At 42.3% G+C, this 19482-nt stretch overlaps 1 protein-coding gene across 1 annotated transcript in view; it reads right to left on the bottom strand.

Moving 5' to 3' along the window:
• ABHD3 (abhydrolase domain containing 3, phospholipase) overlaps positions 1–2858 on the bottom strand; it is a 72329-nt gene extending 69471 nt beyond the window's left edge. Inside the window, exons 1-2 of the mRNA XM_049770098.1 lie at positions 2540–2858; positions 1648–1811 (exon numbers count right to left, since the gene is read on the bottom strand). Of these exons, the coding sequence (XP_049626055.1) occupies positions 1648–1811; positions 2540–2701 (326 nt within the window). The 5' untranslated portion in view covers positions 2702–2858. The remainder of the gene's footprint in view (positions 1–1647; positions 1812–2539) is intronic.
• Between the last annotated feature and the right edge of the window lie 16624 nt (positions 2859–19482).

Here is a 19482-nt window from a genome sequence, read left to right as displayed (position 1 = left end):
CTATTTTATTTCATTTTTTGCTTTTATGCGCCACACCCAGCGTTGCTCAGAGGTTACTCCTGGCTCTGTGCTCAGAAATCACCCCTGGCAGGCTCAGGGAACCCTATGGGATGCTGGGGGTCAAATCCGCATCTATCCTTGGTCAGCTGCTGCAAAGCAAATGCCCTATCGCTGTGCTACCATTCTGGCTCTTCACAGGTACACTTTTTTTGTTTTTGTTTTTGGTTTTTGGGTCACACCTGGTGGGGCTCAGGGATTATTCCTATCTCTATGCTCAGAAGTCGCTCCTGGCAGGCACGGAGGACCATATGGGATGCCGGGATTGGCTGCATGCAAGGCAAATGCCCTACCACTGTGCTATCTATCTCTCTGGCCCCTCACATGTATACTTTCAATTTTTATTTTAAAGAAAATGTGTCACATAGTTGATATAACTGATCATAATACATTTGTTTCAAGATAAAGGAAAGGAAAGTTACTGAAGCAAAATAAAAATAAGAAAAAAGAAAAAGTTCAGTGGCAAGTCTATTTGTGAAAATTATTGTATCTCCAATAAAGTCATTAATATAATGGCAGAAGGTTTAGTAAGCTCTATTTTTTAAAAATAAAAAATTAAAAAAAAGAAATAAAGAAATAAAAATACAATAAAATGGTATGTGTGTAGCAGTTGTTTTTGCTGTTTTTTTTGTTTGTTTTTGCATAGGCACAGCAAAATATGGGGAAAATAGAAGGGAAAAATCTTTGGCCATGCACACTTTTTTATTACATACACTTACCACTTTTATTATAAAAATGTTATAGAGATGAGTTCCATAAAGTATTTCCAGCAATTTCATAAAAGACAGTCTTTAAATATTAAAATTTCAAAGTTCTTCAAATATTTATCTTAATTATCTCCTTATTATTCCTAAGTCTTCAGCATTTAACCCTCATTTGATTGAGGTCTCCCACATAATTCAATAGGGAATTAGAAATAAGTGAAATGCTGCACTGATCACTATTATAGCTCTGATTCAATAATTCAATTTCCCTAGAGAACACGATAAAATTTGCTTCCTAAATGTTTTAAAATACGTTCCACATATTATCTTATGAGCTCAAAGAACTCTCTCAAACAAACCGTGCAACTTCCAAAAAATAAAAAATAAAAAAGGAATTCCAGGAGGACTAGATGACTCAGGGAAATTAATAACAGGCACCATTTAAATCTCCAAATTACTGATTAAACTCTGAGCCATATTTTTAGCATGTCAAGAAAAGTTAACAAAAATGCACGAATCAATATGAAATCCTTTTACAGAGGTGCAGCACACAAAATCTAAATTACTGGTATCCTTTCTAAACCTCCCTCTCTAAATGAATTAAGTACATCATCAAAGGACAGATGTTCGGTGAGCTGAAAAGCAATTGCCCCCAAACATTCTGTTCACTCATTTACAGTGAATGGTGGTGGTGGGGAATGGTGATGAAAAGCAGTATTTAAATACTTTCCTGCACTTGAATGTGGGGTCTGGAAGATACCTTCCACTTTAGTTTCCCCCTGCTCTATTCCAGATACCCACGAAACTTAGTTCTAATAACCAAGCAGTAGGAGAATGTAAAAACCTCTGATTCTGCAGAAATGCCAGAAAATGGAATTGCACTTACTTCCTGTACTGCACCGGGGGCTTGGAAGTGATGAAAGGTCTCAGCAGGGTCTGTCCTCGACTCTCCCAGCACCAGACCGTCGGATAGTACGTTTCGGTCACTACTGGACAGTGATGCTGAAGAAAGCGGCTGAAGCTCTCAGCCCCGGTCACCAACTGGGGCTTCTGCGGAGGCAAAAGGGGAATGGGAAAAGGGGAATTGGGTGGTGGGAAGGGTGGAGAGAAGAAGAGAAGAGTCATTATCAGTGAAGGATCAGGAATAACGTCAAGTTTTTGTTGATAGTTAAGCCCCCCCCCAAAAAAAAGGAGCACAGGGGGCCGAAAAGATTGCATGGAGATAGAGCATTTGCCTTGCATGCAGAAGGATGGTGGAGCGCAGCCAGGTGAGACCCCCCCCACCAAAAAAAAGGAGCACAGACTTGGTCCCCTGCTCACCCCACCCCACCCCAAGCCACATCTGGAACAATTTAAAATGTGACTTTAAAATGTGACTCAAGAAGACCCTGCAGAGAGAAAGAGAGAAAAGGGAGAGTTGCAAGAAGGGAGTTGCATGCAAAGTGCAACCGCGCCGTCGAGCAGGGGCGGCCCCGAGAGCGAATGACAGTGACAGTTCGCGCCGCGGGCACAGAGGTCGGTGGGTCAGAGAAGCCGGGGCCTGACCCCCGGGCAGGAGGGCAGGGGCGGGCCGCCTCTCTCTTGCAAGAGGCGTGCAGAAGATGCCGGGAGCAGAAGGGCCAGGGCTCGGGAGCAGCCAGCACACCGGGTCACCCATCTCTGCCCGGTCGCCTGCCTCAGGGCTCGGTCCGCGGCAGCCGATCCCGGCAGCCAGAGCCGCCCCGCGCGCGGCCCGGAACGTCGGCGCCCGCGCCACCCCCACGCCGCGCATGGCTCACCTTGGCAATGCTGCTCAGGTAGTAGCAGGCGTAGGCGACACTGAAGCCCAGGATCAAGGACAGACCCACTCCGGAGCCGAAAAAGCCCACGCGCACTTGGTGCTCCAGGTACAGAGAGAGCTCCCGGGAGAGCATCCGCAGGTCCATGGCCAGGCGCTGCATGGCTCTGGGCGCGCTGTTGCACGGCCGGCGAGAGGGCCAGCCCCGGGGAGGCGAGCTGGATGCACAACGCCCGCGATCGACCCTCCGCCGAGCGCCGATCCGGCTCGACCCAGCGGTTTCCGCCGACGGGTGCGGCCGAGCAGCCCGGGGAGGGGAGGCGGAGCTCGGCCCCTCGGACTCCTCCCGCTCCGCTCCGCCCCGGCCGCCAGCCACTCCGGAAGGTTCCTGCGGCGTGGATCCCAGCACGCCACCCCGCGGGCACACCGGGATCTCGGAGCCTGGTGGCACTCAGCCCTAGGTGAACCCCGAGTGGAGAGAGAGCGGCCGCCGACTTTCCTTCCGAGAAGGAAACCGGCCTTTGCAACGCGCGCTCTGGTCTCTCTGGCCTGCAGCTGCCCGCGTGACCTTGCGTGATTGCTTCCAGCTGCTGGTCTCAGTTAATCCTACTCCTTCTTCTTGCAGTTCATGGTGCCCGGAATGCCTTGACTTGCCTTGCCTTGTCCTTGCCTTCAGAGGTTTCCAGAAGGATCTGTTGGGAAAATGCAGTAGTGAAAAGATCCCACACTCACTTGGAAGTTGTGTTGTCCCCTAGACTATCCAAAGAGAAAACAGATTCTATAAACATTTAGTAGTCTGGATATTCCTACCTGACTTTCAGATACCTGTAAGTCGTTTCAGTAGCTAAATTGGCCCTAGATGAGAAGCAGTTCCTGAAAATAAACGAGATCAAGAACAGAAACTGGGATTCAAAACATTTTAAAGCATTTTTGTGGGCTTTGATGCTTTGGGTTTACAAATAGATGGAAAGTACCTAATAGCAACAAACCTAGGCTTATTTGTAGCAGCAGATGCTTATAGGTATATAAAAGGGCTAGAAGATTTAAGAATCCATTACTATGAACACATATCATCAAGGGATGCCAGGGAGGCAAGACTTCAAATGTCATAATGTGGGGCCGGAGAGATAGCATGGAGGTAAGGCGTTTGCTTTGCGTGCAGAAGGTCGGTGGTTCGAATCCTGGCATCCCATATGGTCCCCCGAGCCTGCCAGGAGCGATTTCTGAGGGTAGAGCCAGGAGGAACCCCTGAGCGCTGCCCGGTGTGACCCAAAAACCAAAAAAAAAAAAAATGTCATAATGCCTATAGGGGAACTGGAAAGCAACAACCTGAATTTGATCACCAACACTGTGTATGATCCCCAAAGTGTAAAGCCAGAAGCAAGCCCTGAGCTTCCAGGTGTGCCCCAAATCCCCCCACCACAACACCATCATCTTCTTACAAAGATTGCAAAGGATTTATGCATGGGAGAGCTTGGGCGATTGTGTTGTATGCTGCCCACCCAGTTGATCCTGGCACTGCATATGATTCCCCAATGGAGCCAGAAGTAATCCCTGGGTATAGCCCCAAAGAGGAGGGAAAGAACTGCAATGATATAAATTAGTGATAGAGAAATGGGATGGGCCAGAAGTAAAGGTTATTTGACTTTAATTTGATAGTGTGATTTCTACTCAACAATTCATTTATTTTCCCTGTTCCTACCTTATTTTTAGTTTTTTGACTACATACAGTTGTTTTCAAGGTTTACACTTGGCTCTACACTCAGAGATCACTCTTGGCAGAGCCTGAAGGACCATCTGGAGTTCTGGAGATTAAACCTAGGTCAACCACATTCAAAGCAAGCACTCTATCCATTGTGCTACATTTCCAGCTCTGTGCTCTTATGTTTTTTATTTTAATGTTATTTGGCACTGTGCTCAGAAATCACTCCTGGCAAACTTAGGGGACCTATGGGATGTGGGAATTAGAATCACCGTCAGTCCTAGGTCTGCAATGTGCAAGGCAAATGCCCTACCACTGTGCTATCTCTTTGGCCTCTCCAGCCACTATTCTTTATTTAAAGTTTTTGGGTTACACCCAGCTATGCTCAAGGCTTACTCAACTCTGTTTTTCAGGATTACTCTTGGAAATGCTGGGGGTGGGGGGACAATATGAAGTGCTAGAGATTGAATCTTGAGCACCATGTGCAAGGCAAGCATGCTACCCTCATGACAATCTTTCAAGCTCCTTAAAATGTATCAAATAGGGGCCGGAGAGATGGCATGGAGGTAAGGCATTTGCCTTGCATGCAGAAGGTCCGTGGTTCAAATCCTGGCATCCCATATGGTCCCCCGAGCCTGCCAGGAGCGATTTCTGAGCATAGAGCCAGGAGTAAACCTTGAGCACTGCCGGGTGTGACCAAAAAAAACAATAACAAAAACATTATCGAATAATAATTTCTACTTTTTGTAGTTGTTGGGATTATTAAATGAAATATTGTATGTCCTAGCTTCCTCTGAATGTAATTCTTTTTACATCATTTGCTTTTATACTTATGTATATCAATGCACATGCTAGTTAGCAAATTTGACAATTGATATGTACTTTTTCTCGTAATGCTTGTACCTGTCTTCTTGCCCTGTCCACCAATAAATATATGTATATTTAATTTTGTTTAAGATTTAAAATAAGGGCCAGAATGGAAGCTCAACAAGTTGCAGTGCAATGCTTTGTAAGCAGTCTTCGGTTCAACCCCAACATCCCAGTTTTGTCTGGAGTGATCGCTAAGCACCAAACCAAGAGTAGCCCCTGAACACTGCCAGTGTGGTTCTCAAACAAAAAGATTGCAATGAACTATCAAAAATTAAGATACTTCATCAGCATCTTGTATATAGAAAATGTGGTAGGGGCCATAGCAATAGTATAGCAAGCAGAGTGCTTGTCTTGCACAGGTTCGATCCATAGCACTTCATATGGTACCTCCCCCCAGTACCTCTGGGAGTGAGCACTTCCCCTAAATTAATTAATTAAAAAATAAAAATAGGGGGAGGAGAAAAAAGATAAAGAAAATGTTAAATGGTGTTCAAAAATGACTGATTTAGAAAAAACATTTACTATTGAAATCTCCATACTCATCTATAAATAGGCTTGTTGGAACTAAAGATGTTTGTTACCTTCCTGTTAGAAAATTCACAATTTTTCTCAATATAAGAACTACTATTTGAAACTTATTTTATTTATTTATGTTTGGGTTTTGCTTGGGGAACATCAGCAACGTACAGGGGTAGTTCCTGTCTCTGCACTTAGTGGTATGCTGGGTACCATATTGAGTGCTAAGGACAGAACCCAGGTTGTCCTCATTTAAGGTAAATGCTACCTGCTATACTAACACCCTGACCCCTACAAGCAATTTAGAAAAGGTAATAAGAGCTTAGACTATAACACAGCCTATAATAATCTCTTTCTCCTGCTGTCCCTGCCTTTGTATATTCTCTTCACCTTGAGTGCTCATAGAATCCATGACTCATTTCTAGCTGTTAGAATGCAGTACAAGTAGTTTGATATACTTCTGTGTTTACATTGTGTTTTGTGATTCTAGTTTAGATTTCCACCTGCCTTGAGGAAAGAATCAGCCATATAGGACTAGTGGGCAGCCTTATGAGCAGCCTTCAACAATCAGAAAAACAACAACAGCAACAGGGTCACCTCAGTTCTACAACTACAAAGAAATAAAGTTCAAGGAATTACGGGTAACAACTTTCTCATTGTTGTTTTGGGGGCACATCTGGCAGTACTCAGGGGTTCCTTCTGCTCTGTGCTCAGAAATCACTCCTGACAAGCTCAGGGGATATGGGATGGCTGGGGATTGAACCCAGGTCGGCCTCATGCAAAGCAAACACTCTACCCACTGTGCTATTGTTCTAGCCTGCAAGTAAGAATTTGAATGAGCCTGGAAGCAGATTCTTCAACAGTTCAACCTCTTTCCATAGTTAAAACTCATACTGGCCAGTTGCCAGCCTAGTGAGATACTGAACTGATGCCATAACAATTAGTTTCTGGACACTGACTCATGAAAATTGATAATAGGAGCTGGAGCAATAGCACAGTGGGTAGGGCATTTGCCTTGCACGTGTCCAACCTGGGTTCAATCCCCAGCATTCTAAATGGTCCCTCAAGCCTGCCAGGAGTAACCCAAGTGTCGCAGTCTGTGGCCCTCCCAAATAAATACATGAAAACTGATACATATGCAATATTAGACCAGAGAGACAACTCAATAGGCTGAGTCCATACTTTTCATGAAGAAAGCTCAGCTTTGATTATTATCTGACTCCAAATGACCCTTGAACACTGCCAAAAGACTACTGAGCACTAAGATGAGGAAGTGGGGGTTGTAGGCCCTGAGATCATCCAGATATGATCCAAAATACATAAAGGAGAAAAGAAATTAGAGTTCTTGGAATCACAAACAGCAAAATTGCCAGGATTGAGCAACCCCTGAGCACTGCTGGATGTGGCAAAAGAAAAAAAAAAATTGCCAGCATCATGATTTTTCAAGAGGACATCAAGGTTTGAGCTCATGATCATAAATTTCTAAGGTATAAATTTTAAATGAACTATTCCTCCAGGCCCTACAGGTACATATCAAATAAGATTTTGACTTTTCCTAACAATATTTAAAATAAAAAACCCATTGAGAAATTTCCTTTTTTTATTTTTATTTTTGCTTTTTGGGCTACACCTGACTATGTGCTCAGAAATCTCTCCTGGCTTGGGAGACCATATGAGATGCTGAGGGATCCAACTGTGGTCTGTCCTATGTTAGCACATGCAAGGCAAATTAAATGCCCTACAGCTTGGGCCAACGCTCTGGCTCCGTCCATTTTTTTTAAGTTCAATAGTCATTATATTTTTTAATTTTTTCTCATATCTTTATTTAAGAACCATGATTACAAACATGTTTGTAGTTGGGTTTCAGTTATATAAATCAAAGAGATTTCCATTTCTTTATTTTTCTCTTATATACTATTACAATAAATATTTCTTACTGCTTAAGCAGTAAAACATTTAAAAAATACTAAACTAATTTAATTTTTCTTGTGTAGTACTGGAACTCAAATCAGGACCTCACATTCTCAAGCAAGTGTTCTCTAACTGATATTCACCCCTGGTTCATAAAATTAATTTATAGAGGGGCCGGCGAGGTGGTGCTAGAGGTAGTGCTTTGCAAGCGCTAGCCAAGGAAAGATCGCGACCGTGGTCCCCAGAGTCCCATATGGTCCCCCCAACCCAGGGGCAATTTCTGAGCGCTTAGCCAAGAGTAACCCCTAAGCATCAAACGGGTGTGGCCCAAAAAACCAAACCAAAACAAAAAAAACAAAAAAAGGGATTAATTTATAGAAGTAAATCACATGACACTAAGAATAAATAAAACATTATAAACTAAATGTAGAAATTAATTTATAGAAGTAAATCACATGACACTAAGAATAAATAAAACATTATAAACTATAAATGTAGATGTTTTAAATAGGAATGCATCTTCATAAATCTTGTGTAATGAAAATTATAACAGGTGGTTATTGTTAAGAGGAATAAAAATCCCAGCTTTGTTCCTTTAATTTTTCTTTAATTTTTTAAAAATTTCTTTAATTTTGTTTGTTTTGTTTTTGGGTCACACCCGGCAGTGCTCAGAAGTCACTCTTGGCAGGCTCAGGGGACCATATGGGATGCCGGGATTCAAACCACTGTCCTTCTGTATGCAAGGTAAATGCCTTACCTCCATGCTATCTCTCCAACCCCCTAATTTTTAAATAAATAAAATAATCTCTGTTTTGTTTTGGTTGGGGGTCACACCCAGCAGTGCTCATACCCAGTGCTCATACTCAGCTCTCACACCAGGTTCTACATTGAGGAATCAATTCTGGCAGGTTTGGCAAGATTGAACTGAAGTTAGCTATGTGCAAAGCAAATGCCCTACCCACTGTGCTTTTGCTCGCTGTGGCCCCGTTTTTTTAAAAAATATTTTGGGGACACCCTTAACTGTAGCCAGGGCCTACTCTTGGTCCTATGCTCAAGGATCACTCTTGATGGTGCTCAGGTGACCATATGAGGTGCTGGGAATAGCATGAATCAGCCGTGTGCAAAGCAAGTGCCCTAACCCTGTAATATCCCTTTGAACCCTAACCCATAGTCTTTTTTTTTTTTTTTTTTTTTTTTGGTTTTTTGGGCCACACCCAGCGGTGCTCAGGGGTTACTCCTGGCTGTCTGCTCAGAAATAGCTCCCGGCAGGCACGGGGGACCATATGGGACACCGGGATTCGAACCAACCACCTTTGGTCCTGGATTGGCTGCTTGCAAGGCAAACACCGCTGTGCTATCTCTCCGGGCCCGACCCCCATAGTCTTAATAACTTCATATCTATGACAAATCAACAAAATAAGGAAGAAGACAGAATAATTAGCTAGAAATGGTTCATAGATCTAGAATGTACAGAAAACAAGATCAGTGCTGGTGGGGATGTGGGGAGAAAGGAACTCTTATTCACTGTTGGTGGGAATGCCATTTATCCAGCCTTTATGGAAAACAATATGGAGATTCCTCAAAAAAGTGGAAATTGAGCTCCCATATAATCCAGCTATACCAGTCCTAGGGATATACCTTAGGAACACAGAGACACAATACAAAACTGCCTTCTGCAAACCTATATTCATTGTAGTGTTATTTACAATAGCCAGAATCTGGAAACAACCAAGATTCCTAACAACAGATGAGAGGCTAAAGAAACTGTGGTACATTTGCACAATGCAGCCATCAGAAAAAATGAAGTCAGGGGGCCGGCGAGATAGCATGGAGGTAAGGCGTTTGCCTTCCATGCAGAAGGACGGTGGTTTGAATCCTATTATCACATATGGTCCCCTGTGCCTGCCAGGGGCGATTTCTGAGCATAGAGCCAGGAGTAACTCCTGAGCACTGCCGGGTGTGACCCCCCACAAAAACAAAAAAATAAAGAAAAAATAAAGTCATGAAATTTTCCTATACATGGATGGACATGGAAACTATTGCTGAGTGAAATAAGTCAGAGGGAGAGAGATAGACACAGAATAATCTCACTAATCTATGGTTTTTTAGGTTTCTTTTGGTTTGGGGGCCACACCTGGTGATGCTCAGGGGTTACTCCTGGCTATGTACTAAAAAATTGCTCCTGTCTTGGGGGATCATATAGGATGCCAGGGTATCGAACTGTGGTCTGTCCTAGGCTGGTGTGGGCAAGGCAGATGCCTTATCACTTGTGCCACCATTCGAGTCCCTCATCTATGGGTTTTAAGAAAATAAAAGACATTATTGTAATAATACACAGAGGTAATAGAGAAGAAGGTTGGAAGGACCAGCACAATATGAAGCTTACCACAAAGAGTGGTGAGTCCAGTTAGAGAAATAACTACACTGACAACTATCATGACAATGACAGTGAGTGAGAGAAATAGAATGCCTATCTCAAAGGGTGGGGGAGGAGGGAACTAGGGGGCATTGGTGGTGGGAATGTTGCACTGGTGAATGGGGGGTGTTTGGTTTTTTTATAATTAAAACCCAACCACAAACATGTTGGTAATCATGGTGCTTAAATAATGATATTAAAAAAAAAAATCTAGAATGCTTGTGGAGATCTCAGGTTCGCTTCCCCACTCCATCTGATTCCCTAAGTGCATCAAGGTACAATCCCTGCACATTGAGATAGAACTAGAGCCCTAGCACAGGTACATATGACCCCAATACAAAAACTCAGAATAATTTATGCTTACAGAAAATATCAACTGAAATTTACAATGCATTTTTTTTTTTAAATTTTAGGTGACACATTTGAACAAAACATCCCCATAATTTAGACTCATCTACCTTAGGTTAAGAAGCAAACCCAGTGTCCAAAGGAAGAGCAGATCCCATGGACCCCGAATTCTCCACAGTGGCCTGGAGGCTCCGGCCTGGAAGCAGAGAAGGCTCACTGGCAGCAGCTGTGGGAGCTGAGCCTCCTGGAGACCTGAGTAAATGACACAAAGGTGAAGTTCTCGCAGTTTTCCAGCTTGACCTTCTTGGCTAGGTTGGGGACAATTCCCCGAAGTGACCGCAGGCCCATCCTGTGCTCCTCATACCAAACGCTGCCCGTGTCCGTGGCGTCCTTCCTAGCTGTCAGTTAGAAAGGTGACTTGGCCTCCATCTGGGTGCGCAGCGGGTGGATGTACATGTACTTGTAGAGGAGGCAGTAAGGACATTGTTTGTGGCCCCGAGCACAATGCATATTTAAATGAGAAAAAATTGGGGGCGCTGGAGAGATAGAACAGGAGGTAAAGTAATTACCTTGAATGTAGTTGACTCTGGTTAAATTTCCGGCAACACATACAGTGCCTTCAACACCACCAGGGGTCACTCCTGTGCAGATCCAGGAATAGCCCAGTGTAATAAGGCTCAACTAGTATTGGTTATGGACCAACTCCCCACTCCCCAAAAATGAAAAAAAAATTTTTAGTCTATTTTAAGGAAAATATTTTATTCTATATATAGTTTTTTAAATTGCAATTATTATCAAATTATTAATAAACCTGTGACCAATTTAATATTTATTGCATTAATGATGATCCTAATTTTTATGTTTAACACGACCGAACTAAGAACTACCCATATGATTTTCAATTAATTTATTTTATTTTTGTTCTTTCTTTGTTTTTGGGCCACAACCGGTAGTGGTTAAGATTTACTTCTGGACTTAACAAAAACAATGACCTGCTTACTGGACAGGGCTTGCTGTATTGCCCCTTAATTGTGAGGTTTGTCTATAACATCACCTGGAAGCAATCCTCTACCACGGAAGACCCTACCACTGCTCAGACATCATACTGCTAAAAAGAGACTTCCCTTAACAATGAGAAGACTTAACAACGACCTGCTTACAGGACAGGGCTTCCTGCATTGCCCTTTCATGGTGAGGTGAAACGAGAAGACACTCCACATCATGACTTCAATGTAGGATATGCAGATTCCAGGATCTTTAATACAGAAATATGATACCAACAACAGAGACTGTGAAAAGTGTGTTGGCACTATGGACAATGTCTTGGATCGGACGATAACTTGCCTGAAGCCTAGAGTTGGTCTTATGCCAGGAAACTTCAGGGGTAGGATTTCTTTGTATTTAGGCCAAGGTTATTCCTTTCCATGCCTCTCATATTTTGGTGGGCCTATGCAAACAACAATTGCCACTCTAACACCGTTTTTACTGTGCTCCTTTGACTCTAATCCTTAAAATGCACCCACTTAAAATTCGAGGTTAAATGCACCCACTTAAAATGAGGTTAACTTAAGCTAATATGCATGTACATGGAAATGTAAAAAATACTATGCCTCTAATGTTTAAGGAGTTACATAAGTTTTATGGCTTTAGATTGCCTTGTGTGCTGTTAAGAAATATTACAATGTGCTACAATATGGGGACTTGAGGGACAAAGTAATTGTACATGGATTCTGTTTTATTTATCAAGTCCTACCATCTGTGCTATCACTCCAGCCCAGATGGATTTATTTTGATTTTGCTTGTTTATTTTTTGGGTCACTGACCAGGAGAGTACTCCTGATGTTGCTCAGGGAACCATATGGATGCTAGGGATTAAATTTGGGAAGGCTGTGTGCAAGTCTAATGCCCTATCCACTGTACCATCTTTCTGACCTCCCCCCACATTGATTTTTTTTTTTATGAACACAGTCACCTAAGAACTGAGGCAAAAGACTTAACTATCAGAAAAGAAGTGAAATAAGACAGGGATTCAAGTAACAGGCAAAATGTTATATAAAGATATATCCAAAGCTTAAGTGAAAACTTAGTATGGAGATGCCCTGAGTTTGACTCCTGCATTATATGGTCCCCCAAGAATTACTAGGATTTTCCCAGTGGCTTCTAACATTAGAGGGCCCTGGCAACACACAGCTAATAGCTTAGTATTACAGGGAGGAAGTCTCAGATTCTCAAGTACTGTTCCTGCCCCACCCACAAAAATTAAAATTTATGTTGGAGGAAAGTGCCTCTCATGGACTCAGGACTTGGGGGAACCATAATAGTTTGGGAACCTTCAAGGCAAGTGCCTTACTTATTATACTATTTCAAGCCTGAAAATCGAACATTTTGAAGTCTTAAGAAATGGACAGGGCCCGGAGAGATAGCACAGCGGTGTTTGCCTTGCAAGCAGCCGATCCAGGACCAAAGGTGGTTGGTCCGAATCCCGGTGTCCCATATGGTCCCCCGTGCCTGCCAGGAGCTATTTCTGAGCAGACAGCCAGGAGTAACCCTTGAGCACCGCCGGGTGTGACCCAAAAAAAAAAAAAAAAAAAGAAATGGACAAAGACAAGTAAATGAATTTGTATCACCAAACTCCCACTTCTAACTTGTGCTGGCCCTATCACTGAAGTTGTGAACAATATTCTGAGAAAAACTTCCCTCAAGGTTAATTTGTGTTTATTAGGTCAAGGTATGAGTCAAGTTGTATCCATAATAGGGAGATAAATTTATTGGGTTCAGGGTGTAGCAGTCGAGTTGTATCCATAATAGGGAGATAAATTAGCTCTGCTTCCTCCAAGGTAACTAGGGTCATTTGGGAATACCTTCCTTAGTAGAGGGTTAATTTGTAGACTATCTCAACTGGAGTAACACAAAATTGATGCTTCCTCTTCCTCCTTCCCCATGGGAAAGCCAAAGGCTTTACTTTGTACAAGGTAGGATGATAGACGGACAGATAGAGAACATGAAGAAAAGAATAACAAAGAAAAAGTATCATATGATTTTAGCTGAAAAGATTGGAATAGAAATGATCTTAACAGAAATTCAGTGATTCCCTTCATGCAAAGATAGAGTTTACTGATCCTCTGTCATTATTTTTGGCCACCTGGACATCTTGAAAACAACCTGGCCTGTTAATTCCCAAATAGCTTATTTACAAGTAAATATAACCATTGTTGACAAGAGTGGAGTAATCATGTGAAATACTGCAAGGATGTGCTAAAATCAGCTCTTAAGCAAGGTAACTGATTTGAGTTTTTTTAAAAAATGAAAGATAGAAAATAGAGAGATTAAGGCACTTGCCTGGCATGTATCTGACCCTGGTTTGAATCTTTGGCACCACATATGGTCCCCTGAGCACTCCCAGGGGTCATTCTTGAGCACAGAACTGGCAATAGCTCCTAACAACTGTGAGTGTGATCCACCCCAATCATTTCCAAGTGGAAATTAAAGTTATGCTGTCTTTCTCCACTTCCGTATGGTCTACAATGCTCCTTTCATTGATGATCCACATATTCTACAGTGATTCCCACATTTCTCTTGCCTAGTGACATTCTCACAAATGTTATCAATGAACTGCAAGAGTAATAAGAAATCATAAACAAGGATCAGAATGATAGTGTAGTGGGAAGAACATAGGCAATGTGAATCCAACCCCTGGCACTCCATGAGCACTACCAGGAGTAATCTCTAAGCAGAGCCAGATGTGATTTATATCCAGAGACAATATCTGACTGATATCAGAGACAATAGAGATGAGGATTAGGAGAACCAGTCCATAGTAGAAAGCTTGCCACAAAGAGTGAAGAGTTCATTTAGAGTAGAAAAGAGTCTACTATAAAAATGACACACATGGCACCCCTTCATTAAAAGTAGTGCAAACCACAGTGTCAAGAAAGAAAAAAAGGGGGCCGGGCGGTGGCGCTAAAGGTAAGGTGCCTGCCTTGCCTGCGCTAGCCTTGGACGGACCGCGGTTCGATCCCCCGGTGTCCCATATGGTTCCCCAAGCCAGGAGCAACTTCTGAGCACATAGCCAGGAGTAACCCCTGAGCGTTACCGGGTGTGGCCCAAAAAAAAAAAAAAAAAAAAAAAAAAGAAAAAGAAAGAAAGAAAAAGAAAAAGAAAAAAATGAAAGAAGTAAAGAAAGAAGGAAGCGGGGCCAGAGAAATAGCATGGAGGTAGAGTGTTTGCCTTTCATGCAGAAGAATGGTGGTTTGAATCCCGGCCTCCCATATGGTCCCCCGAGCTTGCAAGGAGTGATTTCTGAGCATAGGGCCAGGAGTAACCCCTGAGCACTGCTGGGTGTGACCCAAAAACCAAAAAAAAAAGAAAGAAAAAAAGAAGGGAGAGAGAAAGAAAGAAAGAATGAAAGAAAGAAAGAAAGAAAGAAAGAAAGAAAGAAAGAAAGAAAGAAAGAAAGAAAGAAAGAAAGAAAGAAAAAAGAAGGAAAAAGAGAAAGAAAGGAAAAAAGAAAGGAAAGAGAAAGAGAAAAAAGAAAGAAAGAGAAAAAAGAAAAAGAGAAAGGAAGAAAGGAAGAAAGAAAGAAAGAAAGAAGAAAGAGAAAGAAAGAGAAAAAAGAAAGAAAGAAAGAAAGAAAGAAAGAAAGAAAGAAAGAAAGAAAGAGAAAGAAAGTGAAAGAAAGAGTGAAAGAAGAAAGCCATTCCAGAAGCAGACAGGGAGGGTGAGTGGGAGGGATGGGGGTATCAGGGAGGGTGAGAGGGAAACTATTGACATTGGTGATGGGAAATGCACACTGGTGAAGGTTGTACATTATCTGACTATAACTCAATCATGAACAACTTTATGAAAACTAACTGTAGTATGAATAATTTTGTAACCACAGTGTTTAAATATAAAACAAACAATTTTTTTCTTAAAGTTTTTTCAAAAAGAAAAAATAGTGAACAGGCCAAAGAGGGAATTCAATGGGCTGGGGTGCATGCTTTACATGTGGGAAGACCTCGATTTGATCTCTGACACCCATGGTCCTCCTAACACTACCGCGAGTGACTTCTAAGCACAGACCCAGAAGTAGTTCTGAGCACTACAGGCAAAAAGCAAAAGCAGAGAAAGAAATCATGAATGGGCACCAGAGAGATCAAAAAAAGTATGCTGCCACACTCGGATTCTTCAGTTTGATCTTTAGTATCACATGACCTCCTGAGCGTCACAGGTGAGGTTTATGTAAAAGAAAAAAAACTTTTTTCTTCTGTTTTTTTGGGTCACACCCGGTGATTACTGATGCTGTAATTGATATTAGTTTGAATCCAAGAACTTCATAAAGTTCTTGAGTACGACACTACTAGGTAGGACTAAAAAAAAAAAAACAAAAACCCAAACCAACAAACTAAAACCTACAACAAAGGTAACTCTTACGTTATGAAAATTATGGTGGTTACCAGAGGAGAAGGGAAAAGAGAGTGGGAGGAATGGATCGAGGAGATCATTTTGATTGTGCGATGGTATGAAACAGTGGGTAATGGGTTTAGGGATTTGTGAGATGACAGGGGAACATGCATAAGTCATTTAGTGGCCAGTGAAGAGTTGTGTCCTTTTTTTGTTTTTGTTTTGGGGTCACACCTAGCAGTGTTCAGGGGTTACTTTCTGGATCTGTGCTCAGGAATCACATCAGGGACCATATGCAGCTCCAGGCCAAAATGAATGCGGCTCTTTGCCTCTTATCATGATTTTGTATACTGTGGCTCTTTGCCAAGTTTGGATTTCGTTCTGCTTCTGAGGAGGTACCTCTGAGGGGAGATCTCCGATTGTGGAGTCCCGCCCCCAGGCTGCATCCTCCCGTCTCCCATCCCTCGGAAACAACTGCACGGGCCAGTGAGTGGGGACCCTTGTGGCACACGTTAGGTCACATCTTGCCGTTAGTTCTTAGTGTGGAGGACGCAGCACACCCTCACCATAACTGCAGGGTTTTTACCCTCACTCAAAATGGCTAAATGGAATAGGCGTTTCATATATTATTGTTAAAATTATATACTTTTGTGTGTTTGTCTGTTTTGGCAGGTCACTGCGTGGTGCGGCTCTCTAACTCTCAGTTTAAACTTTTGGCTCTTTGTGTTGAACTTGTTCGCCACCCCTGTGCTTTACTATCACTCTGGCCCCAAGAGAACTCTGTTTTTTTTTTTAATCCAATATTAGATATAAACCATTAAACAGGCCTTGGATGAAGTGGAGGCTGCCTATTAATGAGAATGGACCCTAAAACACACTAAAAATTTATCACATGGGAAAAACTTTATCTCATGGGCCCAAGAGATAGTACAGAAGATGTGGTGCTTGTCTCTCAGGCAGCAGTCCTGGGTTTGAGCTTTGGCACCATATATGGCATCTTGAGCCCAACCAGGAGTAAGCCATGAGTGTGACCCCACTGAATGTGACCCCAAAACAAAACAAAGCTAAACAATTTATCCCATGATTATTCTTCTGTCTTTATTCTCTCTCAGAGGAAACAGTAGTGGTTTTTCAATAGGAGTGTGCATTAGGGAAAGAAAAATATGCCTTTTAGGAATTGCTATAACTGGCTAAGAATTTGTCAATCACTGAGGCACCCAATAAACAAATTAACTCCCTCTCCCTACTCTTTCTTCCTACCCTTCCTTCTTTCCTTCGTTCATTCCTTCCTCTTCTTTCTTTTGTTCTTCTTTTCCTTCTTTCCTTCCTTCCTTCCTTCCTTCCTTCCTTCCTTCCTTCCTTCCTTCCTTCCTTCCTTCCTTCCTTCCTTCCTCCTTTCCTTTCCTTTCCTTTCCTTTCCTTTCCTTTCCTTTCCTTTCCTTTCCTTTCCTTTCCTTTTTCCTTTCCTTTCCTTTTTCCTTTCCTTTCCTTTCCTTTCCTTTCCTTTCCTTTCCTTTCCTTTCCTTTCCTTTCCTTTCCTTTCCTTTCCTTTTTCCTTTCCTTTCCTTTTTCCTTTCCTTTCCTTTTTCCTTTCCTTTCCTTTTTCCTTTCCTTTTCTTCCTTTCTTTTTCTCTTTATCTCTCTCTTCTGCCCCCTAAGGCCTCACACATGCAAGCAGTTATTCTACCACTGAACTATATCCCTAGTCCTATAGTTTCACATTTCACTTATTAAAATAACATTTTTCCTGGGGCCAGTGAGGTGGCGTTAGAGGTAAGGTGTCTGCCTTGCAAGCGCTAGCCAAGGAACGAACCACGGTTCGATCTCCCGGTGTCCCATATGGTCCCCTCAAGCCAGGGGCGATTTCTGAGCACATAGCCAGGAGTAACCCCTGAGCATCAAACGGGTGTGGCCCAAAAAAAAAACAAAAAACAACAACAACAACAAAAATATTTTTCCTGATTTATCACCTTGGAATCTTCCATTGAAGTTAGGCTAGAAATAATCAGCCTTTATTAAAATAACAATAAAACAATAACAACAACTTATTTCCTTGACCAAGCGGAATAATGCAGTGGCTTATAGCAGCTGCCTTGTAAGTTTATAGTTGTAAATTCAATTCTTGGTGCCCTATGTGAGCTGAGTGCCATCCCTGCATCTTTGCTATTTGAGTCTGGTAGCTCTGCTATCTGTAATCCTTGGCACTGTGAACTATTTCTGATCAAACTGCAGTGAAGTGGTGTAAGACATAATGGGGTATCATTGCTGGTAAATATCATGACCATACATGTGTAAGAGAGTATTCCCTGGTGAGCGCATGTACAAGCACCACACCTAAAGGAGTACAAATCTCGGTGAGCACTGCAGCAAAATGAAGACTGATGTATGATTCTATGGTAAGCACCACAGCACTGTGGCCAAGTGTGTCTGTGCAACTCTAGGTCACTGCAATGGTAAGTAAGGAAAGGAGACTGGAAAGATAGTACATCACATAAGGGCTTTGCCTTGCATGAAGCCAACCTGAGTTCAATCGCTGGCACCCCATATAGTTCCCTGTGTGCTGCTAGGAGTGATGGAGAGCCAAATATCTGGTCTTCTTGTGACACAGTCATGTTAATAACATAACTATCACAGTATAGTAACATACTAACAACTGAGAATGAAGCCTTTCAGGAAGGAAGATTTGGCTACCACTACTCAGATGGGAAAGGGCAATATTGCTATGTAGTGAAAGGAACTTATAAATATCAGCTATGGTCTATGTCCACTAAAAGCCCTGACACAGCTAGGTATACCACCCTCCCCATCAAAACCAAAAACAGAAAACAAAGCCCAGACAGGACAAGTAGAGAAGGGGAGAATCTATCTATCTATCTATCTATCTATCTATCTATCTATCTATCTATCTATCTATCTACATATATATATATATATATATACACACACACACACAAGATATATAAATAGGGCCGGCATGGTGGTGCTAGAGCTAAGGTGTCTGCCTTGCAAGCGCTAGCCAAGGAACGAACCACGGTTCGATTCCCCAGTGTCCCATATGGTCCCCCTAGTCAGGAGCGACTTCTGAGCACATAGCCAGGAGTAACCCCTGAGCATCACTGGGTATGGCCCAAAAACAAAAAAAAAAACAAAAACAACAACAACAACAAAAGAAATCCCCAATATATAAATAGCCTTTTTCCCAAGTAGGACTGTTTCTACCAGGAGACTATATTTTCACTGAATTGGAAGTTGGTAGTGATAGTTGAATATTTTGTTTCCTCCAATCAATAGGCACAGAGAATTATTATATCATCTGTGATTTGTTTACATTATCAAGTGAAAATGAGATTCTTGCTACACACATGTATACACAAAACACAAAACCCAACAAAAAAAGGTTAAGAAAAGAGTATATTTGAATTTTAAAGAGCTTCTGGAACATGTTTTGATACAATTTATTTATGTCCTAGTAGAATTGGTAGTCCAAATGGTAGACTGCATGTATTAAAGTTATGCAGAGAAACAGACTAAAGGAAATGGAGAGATAGTATAGTATCTATATGGGTAGAGAACTTGCCTTGCACATGGCTGATGGAGATTTGATCCCTTGCATAATAACATAGGGTCCCTCAAGTCCTGCCTAGAGCACTGCCCAAGTATGGCCCAAACTTAGTCAAATAAATGGAAAAAAAAAAAAAAAAAAACAGAATTGGGGCCGGGCGGTGGCGCTAAAGGTAAGGTGCGCCTGCCTTGCCTGCGCTAGCCTTGGACGGACCTCGGTTCGATCCCCCGGTGTCCC

This window comes from Suncus etruscus, chromosome 3 (genome assembly GCF_024139225.1).
Source record: "Suncus etruscus isolate mSunEtr1 chromosome 3, mSunEtr1.pri.cur, whole genome shotgun sequence".
Lineage (NCBI taxonomy): Eukaryota > Metazoa > Chordata > Mammalia > Eulipotyphla > Soricidae > Suncus > Suncus etruscus.
The sequence above is the reverse complement of the archived record's forward strand: the minus strand, read 5'-3'. Positions and strand labels throughout refer to the sequence as shown.